Source organism: Taeniopygia guttata, chromosome 17, assembly GCF_048771995.1.
Source record: "Taeniopygia guttata chromosome 17, bTaeGut7.mat, whole genome shotgun sequence".
NCBI classification, from domain to species: domain Eukaryota; kingdom Metazoa; phylum Chordata; class Aves; order Passeriformes; family Estrildidae; genus Taeniopygia; species Taeniopygia guttata.
Genome location: NC_133042.1, coordinates 6018548 through 6043021, shown reverse-complemented (window position 1 = coordinate 6043021; position 24474 = coordinate 6018548). Strand labels below are relative to the sequence as shown.

The window sequence follows — 24474 nt, the reverse complement described above, 5'->3', positions numbered from 1 at the left end:
GAGAGAAGGGGCGGGGAGCGCGGCGCGCGTTCCTATTGCCGGGCGCTGACAGCTCCCTCCGCCGCGCCGCCGCGCTTAAAGGGGCCGCGCCCGCCGCCCGCGCCCCCGCCCGCCCAGGCGCTGCCGGAGCGCGCGGGCCCACCAAGAAGCCGCAGCCCCTTTAAGCGGCGCGGAGCAGGCGTCACCCGCCGCTATAAAAGGCGGCGGCGCGGCGGGCGCGGTGACAGCGGGGGCGCGGCGCGGCCGGGGCGGCTTCGGGGCCGCCATGGAGTTCAACGTGAAGAAACTGGCGTCGGACGCGGGGGTCTTCTTCTCCCGCGCCATGCAGGTGAGGCGGGGCGGGTCACGGCAGCGGCACCGCCCGGAGGACGCGGGGGATCCGCGGGTCCAGGCCCCTGCGGGGTTTCGCTCGGGCCCGGGGAGGCTGCGGGGGGAGATCCGAGCTGGGCGAGTCCGTCTGTGCGAGCCGCGGGAGCATCGCCCCGGGATGGCGCGGGGAGGGTCCGAGGGAGAGCCCCGGTGCTCGGAATAGGGAGCGGAGTGCGGGGGCACATCCGTGCCTGGCGCTTGTTGACCTTAAAGAAACAAAGCGGGGTGATCTGGCATCATACGGCTGCTTTGTCCGTGCCCGGAGCCGCCGGGAAGGGATGCAGCGATCTGTTGGAGCTGTCCAGGGAGGACGTGGAGTCTCCCACTCTGGAGACATCCCGAACGCACCTGGACGCGTTCCCGTGTCACCTGCTCCAGGTGACCCTGCCCTGGCAGGGGCCTTGGACGGGATGTTCTCCAGGGGTTCCTTCCAATCCCATCATTGTGGGATGGTCCCTGCCTTGGAGAAGGGTGGTGGTGTCCAGCACCTGGTCTGCCCTCCAGCCCCTAGGGAGGAGCAGGAGATCCCAACCCTGGGAAAACACTGGGATGTTCAAGGGATGGGAAGGAGCTGCTGAGAGCCAGCAGGTCGGGTCTCAGGGCTGCTGAGGCATCAGGACCGCACGAGGAAATGGCAGGAGCCCAGTCGGGGGGTTTAGGTTGGAATTAGGAAAAGGTTCTTCCCCAGAGGGTGGTGGGGCACTGAACAGACTCCCCAGGGTCACAGTCCCAGGGCCTGCAGAGCTCCAGAAGTGTTTGAACAGTGCTCTCAGGCACAGAGCAGGGTTCTTGAGGCTATTTCTGTGCAAGGCCAGGAGTTGTACTTCGATGATCCTTGTGGGTCCTTCCACCTCAAAATATTCTGATATTCACAAACTTGAGATTAGGAGCTTCTGGGGATGAAGCTGTGAAAAAAATCAATGTACACATGAGCATCAGACATGCAGCAGGTGGTGAGATGGAGTGCTGAGTGTATTCATTTCTTGGGCATAATGACTGAAAAACTGCTCTTGTTTGGCCAGGAGAGGCGAGAGGCAGGTCAGAACTGGTTGGGATCCTGCCTGGAAGGTGAGGTCCAGCTGGTAGCTCTGGGACTGGGCTTCTTGCTCTGCCTATTGTGTGGGGGCTGGTAAACAAAGAGAGCAGAGCTGCCTTGTTCCAGCCCTTCTGTGCAGTGGAGTAATTCTGGCTCTGTTGAGGACCGGTCTCCTGTAAGCAAATATCACCTCCTGTAACCGTGCCAGTGAGTCATATGTTATGAAAAAGGGAGATATTAACTACAGGTGCAAAATAAGGAGCAGATGGAAAACCTAAAGATGTTGTTCTCATGCAAATGACCTTGGATGCAGAAGAAATGCTGGAAAGAAATCTTATGTTTAGAAGCATTATTGTAAGTCTCTGATAAGTGTTTTTTAGCTGCAAGGCGTAGGAAGGAGACAGGCCTGGGAACAGTGTCTGCACACAGTGATTCCAGAGCAAGGAGGCGTTTATAAATCGTGGCTGCTGCCTGCTACACCTACTCCACTGTCTCGTACATGAATATTCATATGCTTAATTACAGTAGTAATTGCTTGAAACCAAACAAGCACTGGCACTTGTGGACAGTGAGCAGGTGTGTAAGGAGGGGGAAAGAGATCTCTGAGGCTGAAAACGACCTCATGAGGGGTCACTGCTGGGGGAATTCAGCCTTTTTGGGTGTCCACGGAGCCCTGGTGTGGGTGAGCCCTGCCCCATCTCCCCCAGAGCCACCTCTGACAGCTGAGCTCTGCTGTGGGCAGTGAGGGCTGGGTTTGTAGCCCTCTTCAGCACTGCAGATCTTCTAGGATGGGAATAAGCTGTCTAGAGAAAGCTGTTTTCTGTAGCATTTGGAGATGCTTTCTCCAGCTCCAGGCATTTAACAAAGTGATGTTTTACTGGAACTGCAGTGACTGGGAGGGAAATGGACTGGCCATTATGTGCTGTTCCACTCAGACAGCATTTGCTCCTGCTCTGTCTGGCAGAGCTGTCTGACCAACACAGGAGCTTCACTTGAACTGGAATTAGAGCTCAGCCAGGGGGAAAGGAGACAGGGCATGGTCAGCACAACACCTCTGGGCTGGCTCAGGGCAGGAGCTGGTTTGAAATCTGTCAAATACAACCCAACATAGCTGCTGTAAGAATGATTTTGGACAAGGCTCCTCATAACAAAACCCAATCAAAACAGCTCAAACCCATTGCTTCCTTTACCTGCTCTTCCTTCTTCAGGCTTCAGTCAGAGGACTCCTCCAGAAAAGCAGAGCAGACAGGAAGGTTGGGGTAGGAAAGCAGAGGACAGCTCTGCTACCCTGGGAGTGGGGAAGGAGCTTCTAGGCTGCGGCACTGCAGGGGTCTAGAGCTTGTGTGGGATTCAGCGTTCAGCTGAGGATGGCCTCTGTTGGCACCTGCACCAGTTGCAGCCATCAGATCTGTACTCTGAGGGGATGCAGCACCTGCAGACAGACTCCTCACAGGTCACTCTTCATCTTCACTTGAAGAAGGGCCTCTCTCTTTGATCAGATGCACCTTCCAGTTATCCCTCAGTGGGTCTGATCCCAAACCTTGGCCAGTGGAAGCTGTGTGGTCACACACTGGATGCCTCTGTTCTAGACAGGCTGCAAGTTCTGTCCTCCTCTTTCAGGGAGATCTGGAAATGGCTGTAGGTGTCTGTCTTTTGTCAGTTCTGATGTGAGCAGGCTCTGGGTGAAAATGCCCAAGGGTGAATACAGCTTTTGGGTGCATATCCTCCCCTAATGTCATTACTAAAAGAGCCAGAGGCTGACTTACTCATCTTGAAGCCCCTGCAGACAGACAGACTGCCCCAGCTCCCAGAACTCTGGTGATAAAATAGACTTTTATCAATAGTAGATAAAATAAACCCTCTGCTTGCCAACCTTATTAGTGCTCACACTTTAAAAGTTGAGAAAGCAGAAGGTGACCCAAGGAAAGGACAAGGTCTTGGGAGGGACACAGCCAGGACAGCTGACCCAAGCTGCCCAAAGGGCTATTCCATACCATAGGACATTGTTCAGCAATAAAACCTGAGAGAGAGGAGGAAGTGGGACGTTATTATAGAGTACATTTGTGTTTTGGAATAACCTGGACACACACTGAGGCCCAGCTTCCCAGAAAGTGGTCACATGTTATTTCAGATGGGAAGAAGACAAGAAAAATCTTTTGGTTTCCTTTGCTTCCACACACAACTTTTTTTTCATTTAACTGCCTTTATCTTGAGCTATGAGGTTTTTCCATTTTATTTTCAACTCCCCTGTTCTGCTGAGGAGGGAAATGATTGAGAGGCTTGGTGGCACCTCATGTCCAGCCAAGGTCAAGCCACCATCACAGTGTTTTTCCTCTCCTGAACGCCGTGCTCATGAGTTAACCAAGCTGTCCCTGTTAATGGCTTCCTTCTGTCCTCTAGCACAGTTTCACTTGGCTCCCAGCCTGGCTTTCCTGCCTCCTGGTGACCAAATACTTGGAGCAGACTCTCTATCTGGTCCAGAGTTGCTGAAAATCAGGTAGTTTTCAAATGCTGAGTGGCTGTGACTTCTTTCCTACTGCAACCCTGTGCAAAGAGGGAGCCAGATTTGCTGAACTGACCGTGTTGTGCTTTTGATCACCAAAAGAGCAAATGTTACTGTGTTTTGGAGGCTTTGAAAAACCCAACAGTCTAAATCTACTGGCAGCTACAGGATTAAATCCTGGTTTAAATCTCCTGGCTCCAGTTTGATCTTTGTAATTTAAAGTGAAAAGTCATAAGTAATGTCCAGCTGGATAAAACAGGGACCCTGCAAGTGGTATAAGGGCCTGAACTCTGCCACCAGATCCTCTGCAAGGGGGCTGCAGCCACCCTGTCAGAGGTTGCAGCATACAGGCCTGGGCTTTTATTATATTGGATTTTATGCCCCTTTTAAGGAAATGCAGGTGCTGGTGCTTTCAGCATGGGCTGTTTTAAAGCCAATCTCTGTCCTTCAGTAACGGGCCCAGCCTGTCTGATCTGTACCTGTAGTGCAGAGGGGCCCTTCCTGACATCCCAGACGTGTGTCTGCCAGCTCTCCTGGGGGAAGGGGCTTTTCCCCAAGCTCTGAATGCTCAGTTAGCTACCCTAACTGCAGTCCAGCACGGCCATGCTCCTTTTGGGCCGGTGGCCCAAGTGCTGATTTCCTGCTGGCTCACCCTGTTTGCTCACCTGGGCCCTGATAAAGCATCTCTTGTTCCTGCTGGCCAGCCAAGCCTCCCAGAGGAAACCCAACCTTTGGCTGAATTATTGATGTCCTGGAATGCAGCACAGCTCTGCTCTTCCTGGAGAGTGAGAGTGGCACTGACAAAAGGCTGCCCTGCATTATTAAGCACCTGCTCTGGGTCAGCTGCAAGGATGTTTCCTGCAGGGGAACAGCCTCAGCACTGCCACCTGGCTCATGATCCCAGGATGCAGATCTGGGAATTGGTTCAGAGCTGTTGACCCAGTCCTCAGGTTCTAGAAAACAAATGGGAGTAGTTCTGCCATGGCAGGATGGAGGAGCTGGAGGTTCTTCTCAGCACTGCAATTGCCTGTGCTCTGCCAGCCCTGCCTCTCTCCCCAGGGATCTGCACCAAGCCTGTAAATCAACTTGACAAAACCCAGTATCACTCCCATTTTTGGCAATCTGTTGTAAAAGACAGCAGTGCTCCTAGTCTGGGAGCAGCAAGATATAAAATACTCAAAATCTGTCTTTTTACAGTCAGGAGGCTTGAGAGTATGATCAGTTCATTTCTCCTGCATATCTTGGTGTCACAGTGAAATCTTTTCAGTCAAATTTCTGTGTTATGAAAACAGATTCTCAGGAATATAAATCCTTTACAGGGGAGTTCTGCCTGAAGTGCTTGAGTAGCCAAATTTCATAAACTGCTGTTCTACCCTTCTTTTCACTGGGCAGCCAGGTAAGAAGGGACCAGCAGCTGAGATCTGGTGCCACCCAAAATCTCAGGTTTCCACTTGCTCCAGACAAAAACACAAGCCAGCTCGTAGGTCAGAGTAGCTTACCTGTAATCTCCTGTGCTGGCTGTGCTTCCAGAAGCTTCATCTGATCTCATGGCAGGCTGCTCCTGCAGGTGGTCCTGCTCTCCTCGCACTGCATGGCACATCCCCACTCCTGCTGGGAAGTCAGGTGGGTTCTCTGACAGGTGTAAAAAGTCACACTGGAGGTCAAATTGAGCTGGATCAGTGACTGGACAGGGAGGAGGAGGAGGAGGAGGCAGCACTGGGCAGGGATAGCACCCAGGGGTCACTGCAGTGAGGCACCAGCCCCCCAAGGCTGTGCCTGCGCTGGTTCAGCACATCCAGCTCTGGGCAGGGGTCAGGGAGAACTGAGGGAGTTAAGTGGCAGTGGAGTCACAGCCTCCCGTGCCTTGTACCCACTTCCCGGCCTTCATGCTCTCCTTTCCAGCCCTGAAAGAAAGCCTGAATAAGAGATTGTTGTGTAGCCTGACCCTTTGGAACCAGGGGCTGTGATTCCAGCCCACCCTCCCCTTCTGGCATTGCCAGGCATCCCCAGGCTTGCTGAGATCCTGGTGCTGCCCTCAGCCTTGTTGCAAGACAAACAGCTTCAGTGCCTGACTTGAGATAAGAACTGAGTTCTGGCAAATGCTGAGCTGTGACCCCTGCACTGGGTTACACAAAACAGCCACAGAGGACAGTGATGCCAAAGATGTCACTTGCTAATAGAGCAAAGGACCCCAGAGCTGGAGTGGTTCAGGACAGTGGCAGCAGCACTGTGGAGATGCTGGAGGGCTTCAGCAGTGATCTGGCACTGCAGCAATGCTGTAAGAAGCTGACTCAATTCAGCTGATAGGAAACTGGGTTTAGGTTTGACAGCTCCAGGGCAGATGCTGGTGCAGGATAAGCCTAAACTGCAGGAAAAAGAGCTGGACTTGAAAGTGAGATGAGGTCTCAAAATGCTGTCTGGGAAAGGGGGTGAGAGCGACTTACCTTTGCATCAAAGAGTCTTGGCTTATTTAGGAAAGATCTTTAACAGATGACTCAAGAATTGGTGCCAGATACCTGGGAAGTCCCAGTTTGCTGCATGGCAGTGACTCAGCCCAGCCTGGCAGATTCTGCAAACAACCCTGGGCTCCCAGACAGAGGAAAGCAGCCTCAGCCACTGAGAGCCACGTGTGACCCCTAAGGAAATCACAGACCAAACAATACAAACACCCTCTCACCTCAAATCTGCTTTTACCCCTGTCCAGCAGTGGCCAGGGGACCATGGCAAGAGCTAGGTAAAATTACATGCCAGAAACCAGGGGCTGCTGGTGCAGAGACCAGTGACAGGATCCCTGTCCCTGCAGCTGTCACCTGCCACCACCCACACCTGACAAAGCACTCCAGTGGCTGGAGCTACCAAACAGGTCACTGTGTAAACATACCTGGAGGGCTTGGATATCTCACACATCTGGTAACAGGACTCCAAGGGCTGTCTGCCCCTGCTCTGGGCTCTCCTTATCTCCCTTGGTTCCCAGCATTGGGCTGGGGAAGGAAAGAGCTGCCAGGAAGCCTTTCAGAAGGGCAGCAGACACCAGATCAAGACCCCATGGAAGGGACATCTTGGCCCACCTAGTGCTGAGCTCGGGTGTAGGGAAGCAGAGAGGAGAAGGTACCAGTGGGAGACCAGACAGGAGCTGCATTTCATCTAAGAATTGTAGCCAGGCTTTTATCTTTGGCATCTGCCTGGGCCAGTATTGCACAGCACCATGCCCTGATGGCTCAGCAATGGCATCACAGACCATTAACAAGGGTCAGGGGACAGCTGGCCCCTCTGTTGGACCCCAAATGGCACAGCTGTCCAAAGCATCTTTTAGCATGATCCAACAAGATGCTGGTTCTGTAAAGAGCAGGGAATTGTGCTTAAAAATACATGGAAATTGGCCAACTTCACTGAAAGGAGCAAGTGAAAAATGGAGATGGGATGAGAGGGAATGGGCTCTTCTCTCAGAAATCCCTCAAGGAAGCAATGGAGGGTGTCCAGGCCATCTGAGGCTGCATCTCCTGACTGACAAACCTGGTCAGATGTCACTGCCCAGTATGAAAACATTGGAGACTTTCACCATCGAATTCTCCCTGCTGCTAATTTTAAACTTAAAAGGAATTGCAGAGGGAGGGATTGTCCATTGCCAGTATGAATCAGAGTGCTGAGGAGTTGGACAGTGCTGTATTTCAATTCCCTGCTTCAGAGTGTGTCCCAGAAGAAGAGTCACTTGCTGAAAGTGATTTTATCTAAATGCTAAGTTTGAGTCTCCTGGCTTCAGGTTGTAGTAGCATTCCTGACCCCTTGGGTTTGCAGGACACAGAGTTGGTTGGTAGGAGATGAAGGGATTTAGCACCTACCCTCACGTGGAGGATGTCTGTTTCTCTCTTGCATGAAGCAGTGGAAGCCATATTTAAATAGCTCCCTCCCAGCTGGAGTATTTCTGTACTGGATCTTATTAAAAGTTACTTATTCTGGAACACCTCTCAAACCTGGAGTCTATTTTTAGCCCAGTGCTTGTTCTACTCTTGGGCAAAAAAATTGCCCTCTTCCCCTGAAAGATGCCTGAGAAAAAAGAATGATACCTTGAAGGGTTTTTAGCTCTATTCTAAGGTAAATACACCAGACAAAAGCAGCTTCACTGTCCCTTATTAGCTCTCTAACACACTGTCAGTTTGCTTTGGAAGAACAGACCTAATGACTGCCTTCTTCCTGCAGTTCACTGAAGAAAAGCTGGGCCAGGCTGAGAAGACTGAACTTGATGCCCACTTTGAAAACCTCCTGGCCAGGGCAGACTGCACAAAGAACTGGACAGAGAAGATCTTGCGTCAGACTGAAGTTCTGCTACAGCCAAACCCGAGTAAGTCCAGCTTCTCCTAAGGCTTGAGGGACAAATGTCACTTGCAGCTCAGTGCTGAAAGATGGCCTCTGGCAGGGAGCCCTGTAGAGTTCATGGGGCTTGGGAGAAACGTGTCTTTGCTTCTTCCCTGAGCACCCCACAGCCTGGCAGTGCCCTGGGGCAGGGACACCTGCTCCTGGCACTGTCAGTGCATTGCTGAGGACTGCATGGGCTGGGCTATCATGAATTCCAGTTCAGGGACCCTCTTTCAAGCTCCCTGGTGTCCCCACTCCAGGTGCCAGAGTAGAAGAATTCCTGTATGAGAAGCTGGACCGGAAGGTGCCTTCCCGGGTCACCAATGGGGAGCTGCTGGCACAGTACATGACAGAGGCAGCCAATGACTTTGGGCCAGGGACACCTTATGGTAAGTCAGCCTGGCTAATGAAGAAGTCCTGGAGATCCACCCCTTCCCAAAAGAATATCCCTAATTCTGTTTTGCATTGAGATGTCTGCAACAGGCTCCTTCCTGACCACACAGAGCATCTTCCTGCTCTTAAATCCTCACAGTTGTCCCTTCCTGGGGGAGGTTTGGGCTTCTTTCAGCAGCAGACCTGCACTTAGACACAGCCTTCACTTCCAGCTGTCCTTGCCCCTGCCATGAGCTTTGTTCCTGCTCTCCAAATCAATAGTTGTTCGATAGTGAGTCCTGTTACAGCCAGAGCAGCTGTAACTGCATCTATAGCCAACACTGCCTAATCAACTCATGTTTTCTGCTCTGGTGCTTTTTAATTTGCTGCTCTGTTCCTGTTCCTCTGTTTTATGAGGCAAAGAAGGATCAGTCTGTGCAAGCAGGTAGAGCAGTAAAATACATCAGTGGCATGAGTGCCTCAGCAGGTAGATAGGATCAGAGCTGCCCTGGGAGCAATGAAAAGATGCCTCAGGCCAACAGCAGAGTGGGTAGGGCTGGAGCTGGGGTGGGACAGGCACGGTCACCTTGCCCAGGCCCGGTACAGCTGTGCCTGTGTCCTCCAGCAGGGCAGTGTGGAAGCTCTGGGGGAGTTGGCTGGAAACCAACAAATGTTAATTGGTTTCTCTGGAGCTGAAGGTTCCTGTTGTTGCAGGAAAGACTTTGATAAAAGTTGGAGAGACTCAGAGGCGCTTGGGTGCAGCAGAACGGGAATTCATCCGCTCTGCCTCCATCAGCTTCCTGACCCCACTGCGCAACTTCCTGGAGGGGGACTGGAGAACCATCTCTGTGAGTGTGGCACCAGGGGAGGGGAAGCTTGTCATGGCCCTGGAGACAAGGAGGGCAGGGGGAGAGGGAGACAGTGCTGAGAACCCCTGTTCTTTCCCTGTGTAAAGGATGATCCATACCTCTCCCCTTAAAGAATGCAAGGATGAGGGAGTACCAACCCTCCATCTTCTCAGGTTCCTCCTCTGATAGGGAAGGGTTGCCAGCTGATGTGAATGAAAAAAGGAACTAATTTCCCCACTCCTGCAGCTTGTGGGCACCACCCATCACAGGCTGCCCTGTTTCCATGAGGTTATCCTGTATCCCTGGCAACCAGCCCCAAAACTCTTGCTCAGAAGATGAGCATAGCAACTGGTTCTTTCTCCCTGGCATGTTTTAATAAAGAAATAGATTTGGTTCCTAGGTGATACCACATCCCCTCCTCAACCCTGCTTCTAAGCAATGTGCTCTGAGCCATCTCCTGTCCCTTCCAGAAAGAGAGGAGGATCCTGCAGAACCGACGCCTGGATCTGGATGCCTGCAAAGCCAGGTTGAAGAAGGCCAAAGCTGCCGAGGCAAAAGCAGCGGTAACTCCTCCCCTCATTTCCCTCCCCGTCCTTCTGGCCCCAGGGCTTGGCTCACATGGTCAAAAATTAGGCTACCCTGGTGTATCCTGTCTCTGGCAGGCATGGGTGGGGGAATTCCTCATCTGGGGTGGAAGGGAACTGGGAGCAGGAGCCATGTGCCTGTTTCTGAGATGTCCTGCCTTGGGGGAATTGTTGAAGCAAACAGTTCTGGAGTCTGGAAACCTGCACTTGACCCAGGTTCCTGCCTCCTGACTGATCAGGATTGCTGGATGAGTTGAGCTAGTAACTAAAAGGCTGCATCTTCTGAGGACTTGCTGATTTTCACAGGGGATCTTAAACCAAGCCAAGAGAGAGCTGAGCTGGGAGGTGCACAAGGGAAGGCTGCTGGAGCTCTGCAGCAGTCCTGGCCTGTCAGACTGGTGAGGATTCTGCCAGCTCCCAGGCAGGCGTGCTGTGGGAGCCTGTAAGGGGTGGCCAGGGTCAGACCCTGAGCCTCTCCGTTCATGGTGCTCTGGTTACAGGCTTGTCTTGCCCTCTGGCTTTGGGGAATTCATCACACTGGGCACTGATGGGTTCCCTGGAGGGCCTGGTTGGAGCTGTAGAGCTCTGGCTGTTGGCACAAAGACCTGCCAAGTTCTGCTTTTGCCTTGGGGCCAGGAGCTCGAGTGGCCAATGTGTGCGAATCAGAATCAGACTGTCCTTGTCAGTCAGTTTCTGGGATGCACTGCTATGAGCCTGTTTCTAACCATCTGCCAGCTGGGCCTCTGGCCTTGTCTCTCCCTGGGTAGCCAGTTCCCAGGTGTTTTCCCTTTCCTGCAGCTCCTGTTACATCCACGGCAGATGGGGAAGCTGTGCTAAGCTCAGCAGCCCTCACAGAGTGCTCAGACCTACCCAGGACAGCTGTGAACTGAAGTAGCTGCCTTTTTAAAAAAGCCTTCTCTAATCACTCAGATTCCCCAGATCCTCTGAAAGTAAGGTCAGGAATCCCCCATTCCCCATCTGAAGGGAACAGTGCCCCCAGTCTCAGGGGAAACTGGTGGCCATTGCTTTATCTTTAAGCTCAGAGCAGGAATTCAGATACCTCCTGTGCTTCCTCCCTTTCCACCCTCTTTACCTGGGTTCCTGCAGGAGGTGATCCCAGGGCCTCTCACCTGCACACACACTCCTGGTTTAGGGACTCCTCTGTAGCTGCAAAAGAAAAACTTTGTTTCCCACTGGAACTTCGGGGGTGCTCCAGGCAGGTGCAGAGCCAGCCCAGGCTTTCCAGAGCCAATCCAGGCTTTCCAGAGCCAATCCAGGCTTTCCAGAGCCAATCCAAGCTTTCCCAGGTGTCCTCCCCAAGCCAAGCCTCAGAGAGCAGAGTGGCACATTCAGCTGTGGGGACCCACCTCTCACCCAGCTCAGCCTCAGGGTGGAGTCCCTGGGCTCTGGGTGCCTCCCTGACTGCTGGAGGGCAAGGTGGAAGCTCCCAGCAGTGGGGAGAGCTGCTTCCTCTGCTCTAAACACCTCATCTAGATCACAGCATTCCCTGGAACATGCCTGAGTCCTGTGTCAAACCTCCCCATCCAAGCTGAAGTATCCCAGCTCTCCCAGCTCACCTCTCTCTTGCTGCTCTTCCCCTCTGTAGTGCAAATTCGTGTTCCCACAGCTTCTGTCTCCTGATGCCCCTGGAGCTGCTGCCCAGACCCCGTGAGCTGCTGTGGAGCACCTGGGCTTGTGCATTTCCCACGGACTCTGTGCTTTGTCCTCCTGTTGATGCTGTTTTGTTTACTAACCTTTTTGTTTTGTTTCTTTGTGATTTGCTCAGTGTGAGGGAGATGTGAGTATTGACTGTGCTAACAGTGCTGTGATTTTTTTTTTCCTTTTAACACCTCTCATTGTCTCTTTCCCATTTTTAAAAAGAAAATTCATATCTCCTTTGTCCCGTTGGGACTGGCCCTGCAGCATGTTGTGAGCGTGATCAGGGCTGTGGCTGCCTGGGGAAGGTGCTCCAGAAGGATGGGAGTGTCACAGAGCTGCCTGCAGCCCCTCTGGAGCATCCCTTGGGTCCATCCACATTGCCTGCAAGCAGTGCTCAAGAGAGGCAGGGGCTCCCCTAAGACCCCCTTGGGCTCCTCCAGCTGCAGGCAGGAGGAGGTGGGGTTGGGTGGCCAGTCCCTCGCTGGAAGGGCAGCCCAGAGACAATGACAGGCAGGATGATCTGGTTGTGCTGCTGTTCTGCCCCTTTTCCCCATTACCAGAGTGGAAGGGGGAGGGAGGCGGGTCCCTTTTGACCACTGCTTGCAAATACAACTTCTCCATGCACACAAGTACAAGAGAAGCTTGCCTCCTTCATCCCATGTGCTGTGACTAGTTTTGGGACTCTCTGGAGACCAGGGAATGGGAGGAGAGGTTTCTTCAGTTGCTCTTGATCGTCAAAAACCAAAAAGCATAAGCAGCTATTTCTCTGAAACATACTTTCTCCCCACAGGGAGGAGTCCAGCCTACTTGCTATGCTGGCCTCAGACTTCACTGGTGCATTTTTCTCCCTATATTCAGGATTAACTTGCAGTAGGAATTGCTCCTCCTTATTCCTTGCTCCAGCCATCCCTAAAACTCCTAAATGGTATGGAAAAAAAATGGTTGGGACTGCCTGACTGCTCTTCCACACACTGGTCACTCATTCCAGCTGGCTGCTTGGGGCCCAGCAAAGTGGGTCAGTGTGTATAAGTGGATCTGGGTGACTGCAGAGAGATTAACCTGGGAGAGGGAAAGAGGGGATTAACTCCAGAGCTGGGATCCAGCAGGACTGTGCCAGCCCTACACAGCAGCCTGTGTGCAGTAAGGGCTGGCCAGGAGGATTCCTGATGTCAGGCAGCTCCTTGGTTTGTCTCTTTAGGTAGTGCTGCAGCCAGAGGCCATCCCAGGAGGAGAATACATCGTGGTGGTTAGTGAGCCCATAACTGTGGGGGTGGACTGGATCCACTGCACTTCCAGGGAGGAAATCTCCAGAGTGTTCAAGTCTTGGTGCCCCAGGGCAGAAGTTTAACTATGGAGAAGGTGGTTTGGAGGTTTCCTGACCTCTGGGATGAAAACTCGTACACTGCCTTTGGCTAGGCCTGGCTTGGCTAAGCCATGTGCCTTCCTGAAAACAGCAGATCTGGCTGTGGGGAGGAAATGTGGCTTGGAGAGAGTGAGAGCAGTGGAAGGCACTGTGGAAGGGATGCTCCAGTGCTGGTAAACACTCCTGCTTTAAGGGCAAAGCCCTGTACAGTGACTGCAGACAGGAAACAAGGGGAAGGGAGGTCCTGCCCACAGGACTGAGTTAATGCCACAAGAGCAACCTGCTGGCTGCAAGGAATGGGAATGCCTTTGGGATTGTGCTGTATGAGCTGATAGCTGTGAGTACAGGCAGAGTTCCTAACAGCAGGAATGTCTGCTGTTCAAGCACCAGGTGTGACTGCACACGCCAGTCCACCTCCCACTGCACAAGCCTGGCCTCCACACGCCGCTGCTGAGGTGTCGGGAGATCTCCCTCCTGCCTCTCATCAGAATCTGAGCAAAGCTCCCAGCACAGGCAGGAAAAAAGCCACTGGTCTCTTGTTCCACCCATCACCCAGTGACTCCTGTTGGCTCCTCTAGTGCCTTGTACATGACCCTCTATTCCCCCCCAGGCTGTGCCTGACTTTCAGGAAACCAGACCTCGTAATTACGTGCTCTCCGCCAGCGCATCAGCGGTAAGATCATCTCCTCCTGGATACTCCTCTCCTGGATACTGCCTCTCCAACCTCTTCCTGCCCCTCTCTCTACCTGACTTAAACTCAGGCCGAGTGCTCTGCTGTTTTCAACATTTTAATGTGACATGGGCTGCCCAGGCTGACTCAGCCTCGAGGATTCACATCACCCTGTGGGGCTGCCTGCTCAGGGTCTGGCCCTTTCCAGCTGGGTTTGCTTTCCAAACCAGCTTCCCTGCCAGCCCTCTTCCACATTTCTAGTGGGGATCTTCTGATAGTTTTTCATTGCTAGGGGAGCAATTGAGAGGAACAGCCCCCAAGAGTGGCCTTTCTGGGTGGTTCCAGCTGTACAGTGGCAGTATCACACACGTGACTGCCTGATCTGTACGGTGGTGTCAGAGGCTTTGAAGCTGGTCAAGAGAAGCAAAGGTGGAGGAATCTCTCTGCCACCAGAGTCAATAACAATCCAGGTTTGTCTGTGCAAACAGAGGTCATTTTTTACAGTTTCATTGTGTTGGCAGCTGTTCCACAGCCAGATGTGCCCGGGGTGGGTGAGCAGCTTGCTGTGTCTCCACTCTGCTGCACTGAGTAGATGTGGCCAAGCAATTGACTTCCCATGCTGTGTTCATGGCTCCCCATTGCACAATGTCACATTTCTCGTTAAAATGTTGAAAACTGATCATCTTGCTTCCTAGCTAGCATTCAGAACAACACTGATGCCTGCTAATAGAATAATCTGGAAGTGGAAGTGCTGGGGAGTGGGATCTGCAGATATGAAAAAGGACAGCCCAGCCTTCTCCGAAACAAAAAACACTATGGAAACAAGCTGGATTTGGTTAATGGGAAACCCATCCCATTTGGAGACAGAGGTGTGTCTGAGCTGACAGCATCAGTGTTAGTTCCTAGGGGGATCTGTCCTGACCTTCTTGGAGAGCGATGCTGGGATCAGAAATAGCTTTGCACAACACTAGGAAACAATTTCCATCAGTCCCAGGCTCAGTGATGAGAGTCCTGCAGAAGAAGCTGATGCTGGTGATGCTGCAGCAGCTGCTCAGTTCTCCTGGCTCCTAGTGCAGCTCAGAGCCAGCTTGTGGCTCTGGCTTTTCCCTTGGGAAGGTCTGTTCCAAGGGGCTGCAGTTCAGCTCTAGGAGACCCAGAGGAGAGAGACTGGGCTTTCTCTGCTTCTGAACAGAGCAGGGCTAAAGCACAGCTGAAGACAAGCAATTGTACAACATCCATTGGCATCTCCTGGAGTGCCCAGACACTCAGTTGGACACAGCCAGCCCTCACCAAAAAGTATCTTGATCTGCTTCTGCTCTGGGGAGCAGGTGCCACATACAGGAACAGAACAGAAGATCAGATTTTGTGAGGTGTTTCAGGCAACAAGTGTCTACCCTGGGACATCTGTGCCTAGTTCAGTGCTCCCTCATCAGGCTCTGCTGCTCTGCTGGCAGTGGGCAGTGAGAGCAGAGCTCTGGGAGAGCAGCCAGCACTGACCCAAAGGGCTTTGATGATTGCACAGCAGGGCCTCCTACCAGGAGTGCCTGTGGGAAATGTGTTGGCCTGACCAGTGTCAGGCCTTGTGGCTTCCAAAACTCTTCCAGAGGCTGCAGTTAGTGGGTGAAAGGCCACCTGAAGTCCAGCTGCACTGGCAGGGGTAACCTGAATTACAGTTTGCATCTCTAATTAGCAAAACACAGGCTGAGCCCAGGCTGCTCCCTGGCTCTGTACAGGCAGGGCTGCTTTGCTGCAAGCTCTCAAATCCCAGCATTCATCCCAAAGGGTCAGGCACTGCAGCAAGGTAGGAGCTCTTCATCCTGTTGCTCTGCTTTTCTTCCAGGCCAGAGTCCTTGTGCTACTTCTTAGTGTGCACTGACAGAGCAGAGCAGGGGCTGCTGCTCACCTCGCTCTTGGGCTCGGCTCCTTTCTGGAGGGAGGGGTTGGTTATGCCCAAGGTAACAGCTTTGTCTTACAGGTGAGCAAACAGGTCAGCTCTCTCCTGGACCACACACCCTCAGCTGGGCTCTGATTTGGATTCTAAATTTACTTTGTTGGTTTTTTGGAGAGGTGGATAACATGGTGCTTTTATTTTTTTTCCCTTCCACAACAGGAGGGCTCAGATGGAATTAAATCCAAGAAAAAAAAAGCACCTCCCTTGTTTTGTATGAGTTGGAGGCTGAGGAGCCATTTCTCCTCTCTCCCACACTGACCTTTTGTTTTTGTGTAAGAAGGTGTACATGAGCTGTGCAAGCCTAAATATCCCTTTCTCTCAGACCCTGCCATGTGCTGTACTCCTAGGAATGATTCCAAGAAAAACATATTGAGTGCCTTAAAGAGGATTCCTCTGGCTTGAGCTGGGGTGCAGGAAGACAATAGCAGAACATGGCCTTTTTTGCTCTCTGAGCTGTCCAAAAAGGAGCCACACAGAGTCTTAGCCCAGGGGTTGAGCTGGGCAAAGCTGGGCTGTCCCAGAACACCACAGGGTCAGCTCTGGAGGTGGTACAGCAAAGGCAACAGAAGAGAAACAAATCTGGCTACAAATTCAGTGGGGGCTGCACTGGTTAAATGGGGCTGCTATGGCTTAAGTACTGTCCACAGTGTCTGAGTAGGAAGGCCTGGGATCAGAGGGGAGCCTTCCCTTGCTCCTCTAGTAAATCTTACTCCAAAACCCTGGGGATGTGCTGACAAAAGCCTTGTGCCAGAGAAGCAGTTCAGGATCTGCTTCTCCGCTTCCTACAGGATGCTGCCACCACCACCTTCCAGAGCAGGAGCTCTTAGAAGGGGAAGGGACTTGTGTCCCCACACATGGCTGAAATTGGCCAGGCCTTACTCAAACCAATTCCTGATTTGCAGTTACAAAACATCCCCATAAAAGTCAAAGAAAACACCTCAGCACCCAGACCAGTACAATAATTCCAATCAAGTAAGAGGGGCTTCAGCTCCTCCCCAGTGCAGGCAGGTCCTGTGGGTGCTCCTTACATTGGCTGCTGAAGTCCCTCTGCACCTGGGGCTCCCAAAGCCCACCTGAAGAGAGTTGGGAACAAAGCTCAGCTGGGAAAGCCTGGTCCAAACAGATCCTGCTCCCTCGGACACCCCTGTCCAGCACAGGTGCCCCAGTGCAAATTCAGCTGTGTCTGGTGACCTCCCCAGACCTGCAGAGGTGACACTGGGTGGTGAAGCTGAGCTCCACAGGGGTCATTCCCCTGGCCCTGTGTTGTGGATGTTGCAGGCTGCTGTGCTCCTTGATCCAGGGGGATTTCACATTGCCAGGACTGAGGCAGTAGTTGGCTGCTGAGGAAGGGCCAAGCCAAGGACCTCTGGGAAGGATCAATGTGTTTTTCTGGCTCCTCTCTCCCTTTGCCATTGCTGTGTGTGACTTCTGTTCATTGTTTCATGTCCTGAAGCCAGATCCCACAAGCAGCTGGAGGTGTCCAGTGTTCTGCTGCCTCAGGTGTGCCCCTGTGGATGAGGAGAGTAGGAATGAGTCCTGTGATGTTTTGCCTGGCTCAGAGGCAGCATCCATCCCCTGCTTCCTCCTTGCTGTGCCTAAACAGGCCTGTTGGCAGTGCAGGCTGGGTGGATTATCCCGTTTCTCTGGACTGTGGGTGAGGAACACTTGCCTCTATGTGGCCTGAGCTCAAAAAGCTCACTTGCCTCTCCACAATCCTAAAAGAAGGGCTGTCCTCCAACACCAGCCTCTGCAGCTACAGCAAAGTGAGCCTTGCTGTGCAGAGGACTCTGCAGTTGATCCTTTTTTTCCTGGAGCCCGTGGAATGCAGTGGCTGTAGCAGCCCTGGCAGGGACTTGCTCTGCCATTGTGAAACTGAACTCGAGGGTGCAGGAATGAGGGGAAGGGGCATGGATCTGGCAGCTGCTGCTGGGTGAAGGGCTGGCTTGTCCCTGGAGTTGGCCTGCTGTGTCCATGGAGCGTCCTTGCCTGTTGGTGTGAATGCCGAGTGCCTCACGACGCCTCCAACACTGATCTCCTCTCCTGTTGCTCTGTGGCCCCTACAGCTTTGGAGTGACGAGGTGGAAAAGGTAAGTACCCAGCTGGAATTGTGCTCAAACCTTCTGGGGGTGTTCAGAGGACAGGGCTGCTGTGGAATCCCTCCTGCTCGCAGGCAGGGAGGACCAGGGGCCGCTGCTGTTGCTGTGTGCCCCAGCCCTGATCCCTCTGTGTGGTTCAGTGCAATGACAGAAGCTTGGGATGAGCCATGGCCCATTGGCTGTCCCTGGTGGGAGACACTTCCCTGGCAGCCAGGTGTGTGTCTGTGTGTGGCAAAAGGAGGCTCAGAGCCCTGCAGAGGTGATGGTTGAGGTGTGACCAGTTCTGCTCCTGTGGCCAAGGCTCTGGTCCTCCATGTGCCTCTGGTAGCCCCTGGCCTAATCCACCCAGCTGGCTGCACACAGAGCTGGAGCAAGGACAGAGCACATCCCCAGCTGCTGCAGGGAGCAGCTCAGTCACGGAGGGAGGTTTGAAACCTCGTGGAGTTGATTCTCTCTGGATGAGCTGCACTTACCCTTCTGATCTATGGAGGCTCTGGAAGGGAAGTGTGACTTGTCCATGAAGATGGATGGAAGGCTGAGACCAGGGTGAGCTCTGTGTGGAGCTCCAGCAGAGCATGGAGCTTCCAGAGACACTTCTGGGCTCCTGTTCTTACCTTGAACACCCCCAGCAGGCATTGCTGTGAAGCCTGAAGTGCAGGGTGGCAGAAGTTCCGTGTGCTCTGCATGACAGCAGCTTGTTGCTGTTATTCCAAGGCATCTGCAGGATGGACTGGCTGTTCCTGACCCAGCTCTTCCTGTTCTTTAAGTCCTTCAGTCCCCAACCAAACAAGCTGGCTACAGTCAGCTGTGAGCATGCAAGGATCTGCTCCTCTATCCTCTCTTTGGGCTATTCTGCTTGGATAGACCGAAGTGTGTAAGTAATTGTTGAAGTTCTCCATGTCTTGGAGAAGCACAAGACTGGAAGGGGCCTCCCAGGACCATCCAGCTCTGGCTTTATAGGAAACTACATCCTGCAACTGCTCAGAGTTGGCAGGAAGAGGCAAACCCCAGGCAGCACCAAATGGAGCTGGGTCTGCCTGGCACAAGTTTAAATAGCTCTGAATACTGGAGTCTCAGCTCACAGGAGCAAGAATCACTTGGTGTTTTGAAGGCATTGCACTGTTCTTTTCTGTTACATTCCCCCTTCTCCTTTAAATAATCCCCTTCATACAGAGGATGCAAGAAAATAGATCAGTTGAGTTGCAGCTTAAAATAGACAAATCTGATTACAAGACAGTCAAAGCATTTCTTTGTTGTAGCCTGGCTCTACACTGGTAATGCTGCTACCAGATGAGAGCTGTGCTGGCCCCAGCAGCACCTCCAGCTTGTCCTGCTGGGAATCCTGGGTCTCCTCTGGGGTCACCAGTGATGTGGCCTCTGCTCTGAGACTGTCAGCCTGGCTGGATCAGCCCTCTGGGCTCAATTCCAGACATGTCAGTCCTCTGCCAGAATGGTCAGGGCACTCCCAAAGCAGCAGGAGCCCCTGCACTAAGGCAGCTCTGATGGCTGCACACTCCTGGAGGAGGGGAAAGGGCTCTCGTTCCAGTGAGCTGGAGCTGAGTGGTGTCACTCCCCTGTGACCAGTCACAGCACATCCCAAGAGGACACCAGCACTGCTGTTGAGGAATCCTGCAGAGAACACGTGGGGATGCTTGTCACCCCTTTCCATCAGCAGGAGGGGAGAGCCACCACCAGAGCACTTGGCTGCTCCAGCACTTCTGGAGATCTCCTTGCCAGGATCCACCTGGGTGTTCTGGTACTGCAGAATTGCCCCAGTGTAAATGCACTGTTTGGTGGGGGGCAGGGACGGGTCTCCAGTGTGAGTCTGTCTCTGAATTCCCACAGCCTGCTGTGGAGCTGCCTGCTATTCACCAGGGTTTAACTCCTCCTAGCTCAGAATCAGTAATTAGCCCCAAAGGAGACCCTTGGGTAGAAATTGGATTGGGATGTTCATCTCCATTGCAGATTTAATTAGCAGCAGCAGTTTGGTAAATGCTGCCTGGCCTCAGTCTTTGTTCTGTGGTGATAAAAACAAAACCACTGCGCTTCCAGAGAGAAGCCAGGGAGGCTGTGACATTCCTATGCCTGCAGGTGCAGAAACAGGGGATTAAAGGGACCAGAGCTGGGACTGACTTCCCACATACCTCAGGATTAACAAAGCCTCCCCATCTTCATGTTCTAGTCTTGTGGGAGTCGGAGCTTCCTTGCTTGATGCATCAGCCTTGAGCTGCCATTCCATCACCTGCAGTGATCCAATGCAGGATTAAGAAGGAATCAGGCTGAAATAGAGCCAGAGGTCTCTGGGATGCCAACCCAGGGTCTCCTGTGCCTGCTGCTCAGTGTCCCAGCTGCAGGTGGATGCTGCAGCAAGGGGGGGGGGTGTGGAGGCAGGGGCTGCAGAGGCAGCACAGGGCCTGAGCCCCTTCTGTTCGCAGGCGGAGCACGAGCTGCGGCTCACACAGACCGAGTTCGACCGGCAGGCAGAGGTGACCCGGCTGCTGCTGGAGGGGATCAGCAGCACTCACGTGAGTCCTCCTGGCACCGGGTGACAGGACTACAGAGACTCTTGGCTCCTGCTAAGAGGACCATGGAGTCCTGCATGTGGAATAGAGGTAGAAGGGGTGGTAAATTTGGGGTACCTCGGGGCAGTAGTAGCTGCAGCGAGAGAGTTTCCGTGCCTGGCAAGCAAACTCAGCCAAGCTGATGATCCTTTTCCCTCCAGGTGAATCATCTTCGCTGTCTCCACGAATTTGTGGAGTCTCAGACCAACTACTATGCTCAGTGCTACCAGTTCATGCTGGATCTACAGAAGCAACTGGGCGGGTAAGACAAGAGACTGCTATTATTCTCTGAGGGTTATTGATCTCCTTACCTCCAACTCAGGGCTCTTTCCCCCTCCCACATCACAGTGTTGGGCAGAAGTTACAAAGTGCCCTCACAGCTCTGACAGAGTTTCTGAGTTTACAGAGTGGTGATCAGTGCTGGTGGTCCATTTGGAGCAGGCTTTGCCATTGGATTTTTACATTCCTCTGAAAGTTTGATGGCCATGGGAGTTTGAACGTTTTTCCTCTAAATTTGTTAAATCACACAGGACTCAAATTCCTGTTGCCAAGCAATGAGCCTGAGCATGCTCTGCTGCAGCAGTAACAAATCCCAGATTCCATATTCCGTGCTGCTTGCTGCACATCCCGTGGGGTGGGCTGGGATGTTCTGTCTGGTACTGTCACACCAGCACAGGCCTGACCCAGGAGGGGCTGTTGTCTCTACGTGCTCACTCACGCTCCTGTTCCATTCTTTTTCCATGCCTGCAGCTCCAAAGGAGAAATGTAAGTATGGTATTGGCCAGGATGGGCTCTGAGCGCTCTCCTCCCCTCAGTGACTCTGGGGTATCTGTGTGATCACTGCCAGGGCAGAGCTATACCCCCTTAGATAGATGAGCCTGAGCTCCATCACTGTGTCTCTCTAGAGAGCCTGCAAAGCCTGGGAGCCTCCAGCTGTGGCATCCAGTTCAACAGCATCAATGCCCATCCCTTTGCAGAAGAATTAGCAGGCAGAACAGGTAACACAGCCTCTGTGAGAGTAGGGCAAGGACACAGCACAATGGACCCAGCCAAACAGAGGCGAGAGCAGCACCTGCCCAGCCCCCTCTGCAGTGCCACACATCAGTCTGGTACTCTGCAAGTTGGTGAAACAGAGCACTGGGGTCAGAGTAGGCAGACAAGTGTCACCTGCTGCAGTCTCAGCACCTGGGAGCTGAGGGTGGTGCCCACATGAAGGGCAGTGTGGGTATGTAACAGGTATGTAGGCTGCACCTGCTGAAAGGAAGAGCTCGTTGTGGTTCCTCAGGCTGGAGCCTCACTGATCTGTGCTTTGTTCTCCCCGTAAGATTTTCAGGTACCTTCGTGGGCAACGCAGAATCCGCATCTCCCGCAGCCGCTACCTCTTCTCCAGCTGTTGCTGCTGCCACGCTCCCTGCTGTGCCTACAATTCCAGTGGTGCCCACAATCGTTGGGGTGCCCAACACCGTGGCAGAGGGTGTGCTGAACCCCAATGAAGTCAAGCCTCCTGCCAGTGGGACACGCAGGGCCAGAGTCCTCTACGACTACGAAGCAGCTGACAGCACCGAGCTGGCACTTCTTGCAGATGAGGTTGGTGGCATTCCTGAGTGTTGGATTTGGCTATAGCTACCCAGCTGCCCATGGTGTGCCCAAAAAGGACTTTGGTTCATTTTCCTGCCCCTTAAACTTGCTTTCTTAATAGAGTCTTTTCCTGGATACCAGGATTTCCTGAATTGCAGTGAGCTCGTGCTCACGGCCATTTACTATTTAACATCACCCAAATAACTCCTCCTGTTGAAGACCAACAGTACCCAAAATAAAATACTCCAATACTCAGTATCTTCACTGTGACCCTCAAATACAGCTGCCTTATCCAGAGCCATGGGATAAGCTGTTGGCTGGAGGCCTGCTCTAATCATGCTAAGAAAAAAAAATCAGCAAGTTGGAAACTTTTCTGTTCTCTAGACTGAACTTCCATATTTAGAAGCAACATATAAAAGTACCTTGAGTCACTGTTGAGAATGAAGAAGCAACAAGGACATCACTGGGCAGTTTTGCATAGATCTTGTGTTAAAGCTGCAGATAGCTCCAGGGAAAGGGCACTGATGCCTGTTAAATGAACTTCAGGAATTAGTGTTCGGTCCTCATCTGACTGAACTTCTTGGCTCTGTCTGCAGAGTAAGATCCTGTCTAATGTGCTGTCTTCTCTCCCCAGATGATCACTGTGTACAGCCTGCCAGGCATGGATCCAGACTGGCTCATAGGAGAAAGAGGGAACCAGAAAGGGAAAGTTCCTGTCACTTACTTGGAACTGTTAAGTTAAATGTTGAGGAAGAAGAATGTACAAGCAGAATGCACCCCTCATCTGGCACTTCTAATGTGGATTTCCTCATCCGAGACCATTGCTCTCTTCAGGGTCAACACTCCATTGCTAATATGGGAATTGTGAGAAAGAAGTGGGAAAACTGTTATGGTGAGGTTTTGGGAAAGAGCAGATGGCACCCAAGACTGAATTTGTTACCTACCACTGCAGCTGCTTTGAGGTTAGTCCTGATGGCACAAGATTCCTTGATTTTCCCTTCCCTGCCCAAGTCTTGTTCCTCCCAGTGGCTTTCCTGGGGTGGGTGAGCTGTGTCCCTCAGCAGCTGCTCATCAGTTACACTTCCCTCACGTCAGGTTAGTGCCCCTCTGCCCCTCCTCTCTTCTCCAGCAGTAGAATTGCCCAAGTCCAACCACTGACCATTCCAGCAGGGAAGTGTCTCAACACATAAGGCAAGGAGGCTGCAGTTAAAATTGAGGAGCCTGTTAACCCCACCCACCCTGCTCTCCCATGGGAGACCAGCAGTGCATGGCTGGCCAAGAGCCACAGTCGCTGTCCTGGGGCTGGTTCTCCCCTACCCCTGTCCCCTGAAGCTGGAAGATTTCTTTGTGAAGACCAACCTGCTACCCTAGGGCCTAACCCCAAACCTCCGTGCAAGGGACCATGCATCTTGCTTGCATTTCCTCTGGGAAATTGCTCTTGGACTGCAAAGTTTACAAGCCTTTTTACAAGCTTTGCTCCCTGTGTTATTGTCCAGGCTTTTCTTTCGGTGTGTCTGTCCAGGCATGTTTTAGCCTGACTTTATTTCTACCCTGAATCACTGATTTAATGAATGTTTCCCCTCCCATGTCAGCAGTGAACAGACTTGGTGCATCCTAGTGCAGACAGGGACAGTCTCACCTGCTGTGACCCCCAACAAGGAGCTGTTCTTGGCCACACACACCCCACGAGCCAGGCTGTCCTGGAGGGATGGGGTGGTTTAGCTCAGGTGTGTGTGTTCCTGCTCACTCTGGAATGAACTCTTAGCTAGAGCTCACCTAAAGGACTTCCACTTGATGTGTCACAAGTTTTCCACTCAAGCTGGATGGAAGAGAAACTCACCTGCACCAAACTCTGTTCACACCCTTCCCTGGGTATGTCAGAATTAACTTTGCTTGTTTATTGATCTTTTGCACTTTCCCCAAAGGTTTTGTGACCATTCTAATGTAACAGGGCACTGAGCACCTGTGTCTGTGGGGCTCATGGGTTTCAGCACTTATTTGCCAATAAACAAACTGCCTGACCTCCTGCCTCAGCATCTTCTGTGGGCTCAGGGCTGTCCTTGCTCCCCAGCCACGGGGCCGTGGGGACAAGCAGGGAGACAAAGGGAGCAACTCAGGTGAAAGCAGTGCCCTGCAGGGTTAAAAGCAAAACAAAGCTGCTCATCCTTGTGTCCCACCTGGCACTCCCAACACATTGTCAGAGCCTTGTGGTTCCATTCCCAGCTGACACATCTCAGTTGTACTACAGCTTCAGGGGCTCTGAGAAACAACAGCTCCTCCTGCACTTGAAGCAAAAATAGAGCAGCAGGATGACTTCAGCTCCTGAGAGACCCAAGTGCTATTCTAGATCTAACAGACTTTTTTAGTTGTTATGGAAACTAGATCTGCTGCTAATCTAAAATCCTAAAGTCTTGTCCCTAACATCCAGCTTGGAAGGAACTCCTGGGAAAAGCAGCTGTTGAAATGCTCTGTAATGCAGCAAATAAAGCTTGGCTGTTCTAGTTAAAGAGAACAGGGAAATCAAATTATGT

General features: G+C 52.5%; 1 protein-coding gene across 8 annotated transcripts; it reads left to right on the top strand.

The window, feature by feature from the left end:
* Positions 1-173: 173 nt before the first annotated feature.
* SH3GLB2 (SH3 domain containing GRB2 like, endophilin B2) lies at positions 174-23965 on the top strand. 8 transcript variants are annotated; one of them, XM_030286815.4, is made up of 13 exons: positions 174-328; positions 8106-8247; positions 8522-8650; positions 9348-9481; positions 9952-10044; positions 11852-11863; positions 13698-13760; positions 17772-17795; positions 20240-20329; positions 20527-20627; positions 21116-21130; positions 21691-21952; positions 22578-23965. In XM_030286815.4, exons 1-13 carry the CDS (start codon positions 266-268, stop codon positions 22683-22685), a joined length of 1236 nt encoding a protein of 411 aa, XP_030142675.4. In that variant the 5' UTR covers positions 174-265; the 3' UTR covers positions 22686-23965. The 8 variants fall into 8 exon arrangements, with proteins under 8 accessions (XP_030142675.4, XP_030142676.4, XP_030142677.4 ...); XM_030286816.4 differs by lacking the exon at positions 11852-11863; XM_030286817.4 differs by lacking the exon at positions 21116-21130.
* The last annotated feature ends 509 nt before the right edge of the window (positions 23966-24474 follow it).

Coding starts and splice junctions, on each gene's coding strand:
- SH3GLB2 (XM_030286815.4), top strand. CDS start 266: ATGGAGTTCAACGTGAAGAAACTGGCGTCGGACGCGGGGGTCTTCTTC. Junction 8,248..8,521: donor TCTGCTACAGCCAAACCCGA/GTAAGTCCAGCT, acceptor TCCCCACTCCAG/GTGCCAGAGTAGAAGAATTC. Junction 8,651..9,347: donor TGGGCCAGGGACACCTTATG/GTAAGTCAGCCT, acceptor CTGTTGTTGCAG/GAAAGACTTTGATAAAAGTT.